The sequence below is a fragment of the Penicillium hispanicum genome (assembly GCF_028827665.1).
Source record: "Penicillium hispanicum strain IBT 35686 chromosome Unknown utg000008l_segment0_segment0, whole genome shotgun sequence".
Taxonomy (NCBI): domain Eukaryota; kingdom Fungi; phylum Ascomycota; class Eurotiomycetes; order Eurotiales; family Aspergillaceae; genus Penicillium; species Penicillium hispanicum.
This window is the reverse complement of record NW_026623200.1, coordinates 2,092,568-2,105,429: the sequence shown is the minus strand read 5'-3', so window position 1 is coordinate 2,105,429 and position 12,862 is coordinate 2,092,568. Positions and strand designations below refer to the sequence as shown.

At 50.7% G+C, this 12,862-nt stretch overlaps 4 protein-coding genes across 4 annotated transcripts; 1 reads left to right on the top strand and 3 right to left on the bottom strand.

Annotated features, from left to right (window-relative positions):
• Positions 1 to 28: 28 nt before the first annotated feature.
• On the bottom strand, positions 29 to 1,969 carry N7459_009634 (Zn(II)2Cys6 transcription factor; the record flags this gene model as incomplete). Its single annotated transcript, XM_056948802.1, has 4 exons — positions 29 to 585; positions 659 to 1,326; positions 1,457 to 1,663; positions 1,737 to 1,969. The coding sequence occupies 4 exons, from the start codon at positions 1,967 to 1,969 to the stop codon at positions 29 to 31; spliced, it is 1,665 nt and encodes a 554-aa protein (XP_056796027.1).
• Positions 1,970 to 2,384: 415 nt separating this feature from the next.
• Positions 2,385 to 8,733, bottom strand: N7459_009633 (AP-1 complex accessory protein LAA1; the record flags this gene model as incomplete). Its single annotated transcript, XM_056948801.1, has 4 exons — positions 2,385 to 3,965; positions 4,017 to 5,822; positions 5,881 to 6,237; positions 6,289 to 8,733. The coding sequence occupies 4 exons, from the start codon at positions 8,731 to 8,733 to the stop codon at positions 2,385 to 2,387; spliced, it is 6,189 nt and encodes a 2,062-aa protein (XP_056796026.1).
• Positions 8,734 to 8,954: 221 nt separating this feature from the next.
• Positions 8,955 to 9,840, top strand: N7459_009632 (post-initiation translation factor DPC29; the record flags this gene model as incomplete). Its single annotated transcript, XM_056948800.1, has 2 exons — positions 8,955 to 9,156; positions 9,215 to 9,840. 2 exons carry the CDS (start codon positions 8,955 to 8,957, stop codon positions 9,838 to 9,840), a joined length of 828 nt encoding a protein of 275 aa, XP_056796025.1.
• Positions 9,841 to 10,042: 202 nt separating this feature from the next.
• On the bottom strand, positions 10,043 to 12,384 carry N7459_009631 (Mis6 domain protein; the record flags this gene model as incomplete). The annotated part of the gene is made up of 4 exons (XM_056948799.1): positions 10,043 to 11,131; positions 11,182 to 12,209; positions 12,266 to 12,316; positions 12,378 to 12,384. The coding sequence occupies 4 exons, from the start codon at positions 12,382 to 12,384 to the stop codon at positions 10,043 to 10,045; spliced, it is 2,175 nt and encodes a 724-aa protein (XP_056796024.1).
• Positions 12,385 to 12,862: the final 478 nt, after the last annotated feature.

Sequence of the window (12,862 nt, the reverse complement as noted above, 5' to 3'; positions counted from 1 at the left end):
CGTCATTCTGGCCCGGGTCTCAACTCGATCAAGGATTCGAAGGGCTCTGAGGGAAGAAACTCAAATCCGACAAGAGGTCCCAGTTTCCATCAGCCGAGGCCCCCAATCCCAAAAACTCAGGGAAGTAGTAATTGGTGAAACTGTCTTCGGGAAAGTCATCTGTGGGTGCCGGCAAGGTTTCTACGCGAGGACGCAGTTTCTGATGCACCTTGGCAATAATATTACCTAGAGTATGCGCTGCATGACAAGGCAAGCCAATGCAATGAAGCCAGTTGACAAGACTGTGGATCATTGAATCGAGTTCCTCAATGTTGTACGTGGCTGCCAACTGGACTTCATAGCTGTTGAGCAAGCGGCATATCACAATCGCTGCGAAGGTAATCATATGGTATATGTGGTCGCTTAAATGGCGAGTGCGTTCATCGACTGTATCCATGGCCAAGTGCACGATAGCTGTCGAGTGGCGGATCATTTCCGGGACGACCGATTCCCGAGCTCGGGCTGACCTGGATTTTAGGGCATGCTCGTACAAGAGTAGATTCGAGAAATGGAATCCCATTGTTAGAAATTGTGATCTTGGTTGTTCTAGAACGGGATATTGTCAGAAGTCGATAAACAGCAAGAAGCAAGGGAACAAAGGCCTTCAGGAAGACTGTACCCAATACAAACTCCCACTTTCTCCTCCACGCTTGTAAAGCCGCTACCGACCTGAGTAGATCTACTGGTTCTTCGATCAGATGCTCATAGACACTCCAGTAGAGATGGATCTCAGCAACCATTCGTACTTCAAAATTGATCGCATGGTCAGAGTCAATAATCGCCCGACAGCGTTCGATCTGCCATGCTTGCAACATGGACCGGCGGCTCGTTCCGACACAATAGTGCAAATGCGCAAGACACAGATGATTCCACAACCAGCAGCGTTTTAGTGTGCTTTCATCCATCCTAGCGGGAATCTGGAACTGGGTGGTAGTCGCGGTAAACAATGTGCTAGATTGGCCGTGTTGCAATGCAAATCCACTGAGGAGCCAGCTGTCGATGCTCAAGGGTACTTGTCCAACAGTTGTCGACCACATACATAGTATGAGTGCGGCTTGGAAGAATTCGATAGGTTGTGGCGCTACTAGTAGCGTGCTTGAGACCAAGGACCGGGCACATTCGTAAAGCTTCGGGGCGAGGCTCGCAGCCAGGTCCTCCGAAGTATGCCGCACCGCAATCAAACAACAAGCGCAAAAAAGTAAAGGCGATCTCCTTAGGCTGGACAAAAGTGTGGTTGGATCGCTTTCAGGATCAAAAAGAACCCAGCGGCCATAATGCTCCAGGAATCTGCACATAGGTTACTAAAAATGGCACTTGGTGGTCGGTCCATGGGGCGGCATGCATTGTAATGAGGGTCACAGCGAGGTCATGTACAATGAGATCGTCCAGCATTGTTCCAGGTGACTTTGTATCAGACGCTGCCTTGATGCCAGTATCAGTGGCTAGGTCCCGAATCACCATGATCGGGGCCACGGAAGATTCCGCGTCCTTGTATGTGGCCTCGCTGCCCCCCGGGGACGTCAGTGCGCTTGGGGGTCTAATTGAATCATTTTCTGTTGGCTGTATAGGTCCCTCTCCAAGTCGATCCAGTAAAGTTGCTACTGTTTTCTCGAGCCGCTCCAGGCTATCCAAGGCTGTTAGTTGGTCGGGTCCCACGGCCTATGCGGGCACGGGTAAGAATCCACACACAAACATACCGCGCATCAGTGCCAGCAGTTGTTGTTGTTGTTGTTGTTGTTGTTGTTGTTGTTGTTGTTGTTGTTGTTATCGGCCCTTCCTGGTGCTCTTCAATTTGCATCAGTGAGCATTTCTGGCGAAGTCGGTCGCATCGCAGGCAGGGTTTTCCGGGTGCACCGGGCTCATAACAGCGGGTCTTCTGCTTCCTGCATGAGACGCAGGCCCGCGAAGCGCGGCCTCGCTCAGGGGGCATTGTGGGCCAACCAATATCCGCAATGAGCCAGGTCTCTGGTAATAAGATACCTAATGGAACCTGATTCGTGAAGCATGGGCGAAACAAGGAAATGCATGAACCCGCGAGGTTAATTGAGAGCATAAATGGCGTCACCTGATGTGGATAAGATAAGCGCGCCACGACTTGCCTACTCTGGAAGGACCGAACTGGTAGTCAAGAAACAGTAGAGTATGTGCAGATAGCTAACCAGACGGGTATACTGGAAGGGGCTTGCTCTGGGTATCATTGCGACTATATTGCATGCTTTCATTGCGCTCGTAGAGAGAACGTCGTTTTATACATATCGACACTGTGCATCACATCATATCATACTTCGTTTGTACGGGATAGGCCACATATCAGGCCCGGGCTTGATTCGCATATGTCCAAGGCTCTAGAAATCCATACGCAGAGCAATTGTGGGTGCCGCTTGTGGAGTGCTATCCACTGCTTCGCCTGTTTTGGCAGCACTGGCACCTACGCCTGCACTGCGAAGGACCTCTTCCAGAAGCGCTTTCTGGTCGGCATTCATGTTTGCAACCAGGGTTCGGAAGCTGACCTGATCAGCTTTAGCAAGTTCCAAAAGATGACCAGCCGATTCCCTGTGGACGGACGGGCCTTCTCGCTTGGCTCTCGCCAGCAAGGCAGACATGACAAGCGAAACTGCGCTGGGCACTTCCCCAGGGCTGAAAGTGCCATTTGTCACACACGAAACGAGGGTGCGGGCAATGACAATGCGAGAGTTCTCGGGGTCGCTAGGCACATCACCAGAGTCGGTTGGACAACCGACAAGGAAAGCGATTAGTCGGGGAATGAGGTAGTGGGAAATCACGTCATCAGTTACGTAGCGTGGGCTGGGCTTCAGAACAATGGAGCGGAGGCAGCTCGCCGCAACAGTGGCAAGCCCAACATCCTGGAGACAATCGAGGAGCTCGTTGAGTACTTTGTTGATGACCGGGTCTTGAGGTGGGAGGGCGTGTCCGCCTGTTGTCAGGAGGAACGCGATGGCCAGCAGAGTGTTCTTGGCGCAAGGGATAGAAGAATCGGATTCCCGGCGCTGAGCGATGGTGAGGATAGTTAAGAAACGAGTGAGGCAGCCACGTATTTGGAAAGCAACCACATCCATGTCTTCGGGGCTCTCGGACGAGTGGGTGATACTGTGAATGAACTGCCGGAAAATCGGAAGCGCCTGAGGTACAACGTCGGTCTGGCAGATACCTGTTGCGAGGATGGTGGTGAAGATGTGCAGAATACAAGCGTGGAGATCATTGCGTATAATGGACGGGAAAACCGACGCAACATCGACCAGAGAGCGAAGGGCCAAACGGATGAGTGCTAAAGAATCATCCGAGGACACGTTGAAACGTGCAAGCGGGGTCGATTCACGAAGGTTGGGCAACATCCCGGCAAGAACCAAAATGATGCTTCGAGTCAGTTCGAAAAGCTGTTCGATGTCATCGGATAGATGGTCACTTCGCTCCCGGTCGCTCTTCGCTGCTGGGTGATCTAATGACAGATTCTGTGCAATCTCCACGATCACAGTCTGGATTGGAGTGCTCTCGGTGAGTACAAGTCGGTCGAAGGTGTCCATAGTCTCCGAGAAGATAGCATCTTGATAGATGGCATTCCCAGAGATTATGGGTCTCAAAATTCGCTTGAGGGCCTGGAGGATTTCCAGTCTCTGCGATGGTGAAGTTCCTTGGTCCACCAAGGATTCAAAAGCCAGTCCAAACAAGACAAAAAAGAAGGCAACAGGTTCTTCCCGGTAGTTGATGTCATGTCCTTTGCCCTTTGTTGGCTCGTCATTGGGAGCTTCCTCGTCTTCCTCCTTTTCTACTACTTTCTCCTTGGGATCGGTGTTGCATTCCTCAGGCTGCTGCAGCTTACCGTCGAGAGCATCGAAGACGAAATCGATGTCCTTTTCGACAAGACCAGCAATTGCATCGACGAGATTGAGCCATGTGTCTTGGTAGAACTACAGATGGATTAGTCTACAAACATAATTGGCAAAAGCTAGATACTTTACCTTCAGCAAGGTTTCGCGATTCAGTGCAGCATACACCTCATCTAGATCGTTGCTTTGGGTGCTCGTTCCCAGACTTCCCGAAATGTCTGGTTCAAAGCGCAGTCGGGCGTATTCTTGCAGGGAAGAGAGCCATAATGGGGTAAGTTTGGCAAGATAAGGCTGGACAACGTTGTTGAGATAATCATGCTCAATGCTGGCGATCTGCAATCTAGCCCACGCGGAAAACAGTGCCAGCTTCACCATCACGCGAGCATTCGAGTTCAAGCCCTTGAGGTCGCCAATTTCTGTCGTCTCCGGGTTCTTCGCAAAATTTTCGAGGCCAAGAACAAGGAGCTTAAGGATTCTTCCCATGCGATCGACGTTTGTGACAATGCCCGTCGCAATGAATGTAGCAGACACATTGATAGCCGCTGAAGCGAGCTCGGCAGAAGAGTCTGCAGCAAAGGCCGGAGTGAGGGCGGATCCAATTTGAGCTTGGTACTGTTCCAGTAGAGATGCCTCCGCAAAATCGGGGTCTGGAGTGTTGCCAAACATGGTCAAAACCTGGTCGATAATCTTCAACCCCCACACGCGTAGCTCAATGACGCTGGCGGTCGACGCCGAGAATGCCATTCTCACAATGTCTCCAACCTTGGACTGGAGAGCCAGCTCTGCCGGTATGGTCTGATCTGGTAGAATGGCTTCTTGAACAGTTGCCAGAAGCTCGGAGAGGCAGCTCATGGCAAAGTTACGGGTCTGCCACTTCAATAATTCCTGGCCGGACACACCCTCATTGGTAGTCTCGCCTTGGCCGTCTCCAGCAACCGCGGAAGCAAAGCCAGCAACCTCATCATCGGGTATATCCGCTGCAGCCGTTTGAACAGCTGTGGTAGGTGCCTCTACCTTGTTCCGGGTTTTGGTCATTATGTTCTGACAGCGTTGGATCCATAATTCGGTCTCCGTGAGCGCCGTCTGTTGCAACCACTCGTGGATCATTGTCTTGAGCGGTGTGTTACTCGGTGCGTCGTCAAAGGCAAGCCAGATATCATCTTCAAGAGTTTCGCTAGCTGTCTGCACAACAGATGCAGCATCTCTCTTCATCAAATTACTGAGTCCGCGGACAGCCACCTCTCGCATCAATGGGTTGTTTGCCCGAAGCTCAGTCTGCAAGCGCTTCACATAACCAGGGAAATCCACATAGCTAGAGGCGTAGAGAGAGAAGTGGTCCAAACATTTAGAGCTTTCGGTGACCAGGGCTGGGTTTTCCTCCAACTGGAACTGCCGGAGCAATGTGAGGATAAGGTTTCGAGTCTTGGCAACGTCCTGTAAGTCCGGTCCAAGCACATTGATGAGAGAGTCCACGCATCGACTGATGACTATAGGGGTCAGGAATAGCACCTCAATGTTCGACGTGGCCAATGATGCGGCTTCTTCATTGTGGGTGTCAACATTATAGAGTTGGGCAAGCATTCCCAAGGAGCTGGAGGCGAAAGGAGAAAAGGTCAATCCAGCAGAATTGGCCACTCTTTCCAGTCCACCAAGAGCCCAGAAGTGGACAACGGGATGGGGATCGTTGCAAAGAGACATAAGCACACCGACGATGGTTTTGAGGTGCAGACCAGCTGCCATACCGCCAATTTGAGAATGAATGCATCCTAAAGCAGCGGCACACCCAGCGCGGGCATTTGGCTCACGGTTCTCAACAATAGTGTCGACAAGCCAGTTGACCTGAGTATTAGTGCATGCATTTCCAGCACTGTCGCAGAGGCGTCCCAAGGCCTCAACACCAATGGTTCGGACGATAGGGTCAGTATCGATGACAAATTTCTAAGAAATACATTGGTCAGTTGCCTCGATTCGGGGGATACCGGTGATTTGCGCTTACCTGGATGAGCTCTTGAAGTATCTTATCAGTAGAAGTACTCAACTTTCCAGCCACGAAGTCGGTTTCTTTAACAGCGACTTTGAGAGCATGCAAGAGAGCGACAGAAACGTTGACGCCCAATGCCGCTTTTCTTCCAGGGTTCCTCTGAAGAGTGGAAGATGTAAGGAATGTGGCGATTTGTTCCACGCTACTCTCCTGAATTTTAGCCGAGTGAAGAGCGATGGCAACAGAGAACAGGTCAATTGCCGAGTTCACGACTCCAGTAGTGGGCGGGTCAACGGAAAGAGAATCGCTACCGCGCAGGCTATACAAGAGTACGGAGTCATGCTCACTGGCTTGGCAGACAGGGAATGTCAACTGGAGAGAGATTAGTTATGGGGCAATTAGACGGGTAAACGGTAAACTCACGGCATCATCAATGGCTTGATCTGTAGAGTCAAGCGCAGACCAAGAGGGGCCATTTTCATTTCCTTGTGACCCAGACAACGCTACGCGAATATATTCTCGCGCCAGGCCAGTGACGCCAAAGCCGTAGTTATCACAGAGGTCCCACAGGCCATCAAATTGCCCGGTTGAGGCCGCAATCGAGCTCTCCAATGGCCGATATTGCGCATCTGGGTCTGCAAAAGAGGAGACGGCAAGGCTAAGAAGGCTGGACTGGGAGATGATATCACCATGGCTAGGATGGTGAACATGAACAAGCTTTGAGAAGCATTGCAGGACCCGACGACGCACCATAGTGGTGAAGTCGTGTAACTGTAGCGAAGGGTGAAGGCGTTGAGAAATATCTTCCATTGACTTGGGTCGTGGCAAATCATCCAAAAACTCGACTGTGTTTTGCAGCATAGCAGAGATTCTCTTCGCACCATCTGCGGTGATGAGCTTGCTGTTGAACTCCATGAATACCAGCAAAGCGCTCAAAGCACACTCGCGGACATGTGCGAGGAAGCTTGTCTCCAAATTGCTGGGTTGAGCTGAGTTCTCTTTGCTAAGGTGCTTCGGTAGGGCATTTTTCCAGAGTAGCATCAATTGTGACAAATGAATCTTGACGAAGCTGGGTCCTAGAGGCATCAATCCACCAATTAGGATCCAAGCAACCTGGATCTGAGTGCTTGCCACACGAAGCTCAGAAGTGCTGCTAATCTTGAGAAGATCCGTTGCCTGGGAAAATATACGGGCAAAGACATCCACAGCGCCATAGAGAGGCTGTAGACGGGAAGTGCTGAGCATTGCTGAAAGTCCATTTGCGTAACCCACGCACCGACGAGGCGACTGTCGTGGAGTGGCAAGCTGCCCGATCTCTCTGCTCAGGCTGTTCATGCAAATTGTGACGCACGACAAAAGCTGATGGGGGCATGCAAGTACAAAGCTGCGTAGACAGTGGGCAGTATGAATTTGCACTGTGTAGCTAAGATGAGGCAGGACTTGAAGCAAAGCATCCCGGCAAGGTTCCGCAAAGACGCCGAAGGCGGAGCCGAGAGATGTGATCAACGATGACAGAGCGCTGACTGCGCTTGTCAACGTGTACTTGCTAGGCTCACGACGTTCCTGGAGTACTTGAGGGTAGTCCTTGAGAATTTCGTTGAGGAGCCATTTGGCAGCATTAAGCTGGCTGCTTTCTTGAAGCATTTCACGGCCAATGGTGTCTTCAAGGATAGTCTTGACAAACTTCCGGGTCATGAGAAGACGGAAACGGTTGTATGTGACCGTCGGGTGGTTCAGTAGCTCAACAAGCAAATTGGTTGCAATCTGTCCATAGCGTTCCTCGACAATCTTTTCTCCTAAGTTGCGCAATACATATTTGTAGCATATACAAATTCCGGCACGCGAACGATTGGAGGTTGTGCTCTTGAGATACTGTGATGAAAGCTGGCGCAACAGATCTGGAAGGAGGAAGAACAACCGCGATTCAGCTTTCTTTGGAGCAGGAGAGGACTCAGCCACCTCTTCCTCTTCCTCCTCTCCTGTTCTAGGGGCAGGTTTCTTGGACATTCTCTTCGACTTCTTCGACTTCGGTTTCGGCGGCGCCGCAACGTGCGCATCCGTCGCATGCAGTTTGATCAGGGCGCGCCCGAGACAAGCGGCCGCGGCATGTCGCACTGGCGCAGTTGGGCTGTCGATAACCTTCCACAGCAGGGTCTTGAGGTTGTCGAAATCGTTGGCATTATCAAAAAATGGTGTCATACTAATCAGTTCCTCCAAACAGCGACAGGCGTGAACCTGTACGAACGTAGACTTGTCGCTGGCGGCAGCATTTCGACCCTGTTTCCAAATATCCCGCGCGGTCGCTTCGTCAATCGGAACACCAATTCCAATCACGATCTTGCGGAGCACAGAAAATATTACACCTCGGAGACCAGTATGATTGCTGGACGATTTGAGAAGCTTGAGCATGCTCGACGTAGCCACACTTGACTGCATGAACGCGCTCTCGCCGGCTGTGGCGAACACTTCACCCAGACAATGGGCCGCAGCGAACTTGGTCTTCTGCTCGGCCTCGCTTTTGCTCGCATTTAATATCCCGAGAAGATCGGTAATCGTCTCGAAGAGGATCCCACGATCCCCTTTTGCTAGGATCGCACCAAAACATCGTCCCAAATTGTTGCGGAGGACTCGAGTGAGGGTCGGCGAGGAGAGGGTGAGGATCTTGAACAACTCTGATTTCAAAGACTTTTGTTGAGCGGAAACCTGCGCAGCATCGAGGCCGGAGATGAACTGCACTAGGTCGGAAGTGAAGGTGAGCAGATAGAGGTCCTGCTGTTCGGAGGGGAGTGCATGAAGCTTTGCGATATCCAACTCCGGGGCCACATTTTGGGGGGCTGAGGATGGAGGCGCGGGCTCGGAGGAAGACATTGGGTATATTAGTGAGAGGACTGGTAAATCCCCATCAGAGTAAAGGAAGACGCGAAAACAACTCGGTCAAGTATGAGCATCTCCTTATCGTGTGGTCTCCGTCCGCGGAGGTCGGATAAACGGTCGGGCCGGGAGTGGAATGTGTATAGAGGTGCCGCTTTCGCTTTCGCATTCATTGCGAGTTGAAACTGCAGAGGGGCAGAGAAACGAGTCTCGCAGAGATGGTCCTTCAGCTCCGCCAGCTGCTACGGACGCCCCATGGGAGATTGGTGCGCGATACCTATCGCAGTTTCAGCACCTCCCCGGCACTCTGCTCCGGACACAGCAAATGGTCGACAATCAAACACGACAAGGCCAAGAACGATAAGGCTAAGAGCAAAGAACGACAGATGGTGAGCAAGGAAATCAGCAGCGCGACACAATGTATGTTTTCTCGAGACAGACTATCAATACACACGACTCACAGTCATTCTACCTCTAGTATGGGGCCCCGATCCCAAGTTCAACCCCCGTCTGACCCTCGCACTCTCGAATGCAAAACGAGCCTCTATTCCTAAAAGTATAATCGAAGCTGCCATTGCACGGGGTCAAGGATTGAGCGTGACGGGACAAACATTGGAAGCAGTGACGATTGAGGCGATGCTTCCTGGCTCGGTAGCGGCCGTGGTCGAGTGCCAGACAGATCAGAAAGCGCGCGTGTTGCAAGACATCCGGTATATGATCAAGGACGGTGGAGGCACGGTGACGCCGACTACATATCTTTTTGAAAAGAAAGGACGGGTGGCTATGGAGAAAAAGGAGGGTCTGAATGCGGACGACTACTTGGATCAGGCGATCGAGGCTGGTGCAACAGATATCACCGTGGACGAGAAGGACCGGCTGACTGTGTTTACTGAAGCCTCAGAGACAAAGATGGTTGGAGAGGCCTTTTCGAAGCTGTCTGGCCTCATGATTGAAGAGTTGGAGATCTTTTGGGATCCCAATCCGGATACCCTGGTTAAGGTGCAAGATGAATCTCAGGCGAAAGATCTCGAGGATCTCCTAGGTTCTTTGCGGGAAGATCCAAGTGTTCAGGATATTTACTTGAACTCGACGGAGAAGTTTTGAAGGATATCTGATGAATGTCCGGACGGTTCAAAACTGGGCCTCCTATGAATGTCATAAATTGACAACCGACTATTGTACCATATATGAATATACAGATACCAAGCATTCAATGGGCGTTCTTTTGGAGAGAAAGCGGCAACTGGCAATCAAGGAATCCATCGCCTGAAAGAGCTCTTTGTCATCTAATCTCCATAGGCCAAGGTTATTCCTTCCGCAACGCCTTCATTGTACTTCTCATCAAATCACCCGTGCCCCGGCTCCCAATCGCATCCAACCAGTCCAGCATGTTTATCCGGTAGTCTTGCCATGTGATCTTGGCACCACCTTCCTTCTCAAGGGCTTGTAAGGCCTTCTGGGTGACAGGCTTCCTGAGCTTTGGGCGGTGATCTGGAACTTGTTGGTCCTTTTCAATATCTGCGACACACGCAGCAGACAGATTGCAGAATGCAGCATGATAACTCAAGGAAAACATAAATGGCAGGCTGAGGTGAAAGGAACTTTCACGGTCATAGTGCCGAGCAGCTTCATTCAAATTGCGGATATAGGATGTAAGAGCTGTAGCACTTGGTGTCGGTATAAGGCAGCCGAGGGCATTGGGATCATCTGTATTCAAAGCACGGTTCCGCCACAGAAGATTGCACATGTCCATGACATAGCCGTTGAATTGACTCACAAGATTCGTATCGTAAAGCGGAAGAGAAGGGTTTGGGGCTTTGACGACTTTTGATGTGAGGGATTCTTCGAAAGATGACTTGTATACCGCCAGGACGGAGTTGAGGGTTGAGATTATGGAGACACTGGGCGTGAACGCAAGTGAGTACACAGTTGCAGCAGGCGGAACAGTCAAACGAATGGAAGCCTTCTGGGGTGCATGAGAGAAGATTCCCGCGAGACATCTGTAGAATCGAAGCACAGATGATATGACTGGCGTGGTGACTTTCTGACTATCATCGATAGTAGGTGCAAACTCTTGAATCGAGGATGCTAATAGCTCTGCATGGCCAACAATTGGGGTTAACGGACTTGACTCGGCTGAAGTAAATTGCCGGGTTCGAATTTTGATGCCCCATTCGCCGATCAGGGCAGAATAGAAGTCAAGCAAAGCACTCCCAGAATCTATAGTGCCATCCAACACAGTAGACTCTAGCCGCGATAGAAGTCTCCGATAAAGAGAATCGAAAGGCTCGATTGGGAGATACTGTAGTAAGCACAGGACCTGGTCTCTGTTACCTAGTCCATTCCACGTCCCGACATAGGACTCCAGAAAAGATTTAACCGAAGGCAAGAGGTGCTGGTTCGTGGTCAGCGATCCAACTTTGTGCCCAAGTCCAGCGATCATACCTTGGTGTAGGCAGCATATCCCGCAATAAAACTTAGAACATAAGATAACGTCTCTGGCTCATCGTCGTCATCATCACTAATTTGTTCCAGCTTATCTTCCAGAAAGTTCCTCAACCACTCATCTAGGCGGTGGTTCGCAGCTTCTGATTGAACCAGGTGAAGATACTTCTGGGCCATTGCGTCCCCCAAAGTCGAAATGATTTGGTTTGGCAGCTCAATCTGGTCAAGCTTTTCAATAAAATGATCAATGTCGCGAATTTCCTCAAGTGATGTGTGCTTAGTCGACACACGGGAGGTTTGCAACACTGGAATCACAACTTCAATCCTGCTTCTCTTCACTGTGCCCCGATGAACTACTTGGAAATCTGAACCAAGAGCTGTTTGTGCTCGTTCCATGTTCTGGACCTGTAGCACCTTCGCATGGCTTGACCACTCCGGGTCTGGGTGCTTGAAAAAGAGAGCTTTTCTCCGCGAAGCGCCCATGTCTCCAATGATAATTTCAGGATAATAGTTCTTAAAAATCCTGAGCAAGCTGGGAAGCTCTTTTTCCTCTCCGCCGGCGTTCTGAATCAGTTCCATCAAGGTATGGATTCGAAATGGTTTGACGTGCTTTCGTCTTGTGATCAGAGAGAGCAGATGACATAGCGGCTTGCGCAAGCTTATCATGTCCAAATGATTGAATAAAACTGCATAAAGCTTGCCAACATGAGCCTTGTCCTCCATGAGATCGTAACAGAGGATCAACCAGCGCACCAACAAGGCCTGTGTGGCCGCGCTTGGCTTCGACTTGCTGGGCCCCAGACAGCATACAATCTGCGTGATGTGTTTGGAAGCAATTTTCTCTTGGGGGTACAAATTCTTGACGAGAGTCGTGACAGTCCCCTGGTCGAGATTATTCGTCGCCGTCAGGATCTTCAGCACACGACCCAACGCGAGCTCCGGTATGCCGTTCTCGTACGCGGCAGATGCGATTGTTTTGGCCAGTTGACCGGCATCGGTATATCTTTGCTTGGCAGGCACAAAAGCAACTGTGATACCATGAGTCTTCATTCAAATGATATACGGGCACATCTGAGGTTCATACCGGCTTCCAGATGCTCGACAGCATCGAGCAACGAGCCTGCCAGGTTGCTGTCTATCCTCTCATCAGCAATTCGTTGAGAAACAAGTATGTTCTCTCGGATCTCAATACCTACCAGACATTGCGTCTCTTGCACGGGATCAAACTCAACGTATCGTTTTCGAAGCCGCCTGCCTTCCTGGTGGGGGGAATCGGCTTATGCCTTGGTCGTCGGCGCGTCCACGCGCAATGGCAAAACGCGCCTCGACCTTGCCTAAGATACTGATCGAGCGCAAGCGTGGAAAATAGCTCACACGTTATCAGTAAATGATTCAAGCAAGAATGAGAACAAACTCAGAACGAGAAACGATGGAGAGCGGCATAGAAGGCAGAACGTGGGCGCGAACCGCAGGAAAGCGGCTTAAACCCGATCGGGCAATCCACAACAACCGTGTCAAAGGGCGGGAGGTTTATCTTTTGGGATCAACCACGAGTTAAATCTTGTCTTCTGCGCGCTTGAAATCAGACTATGACTGAAATAATTCATTCCAAATCAAAATTGAATGTCTACGGTATAATAGCATCTTCATCCAAGAATTATTGAATTCTTTCAACATCAAC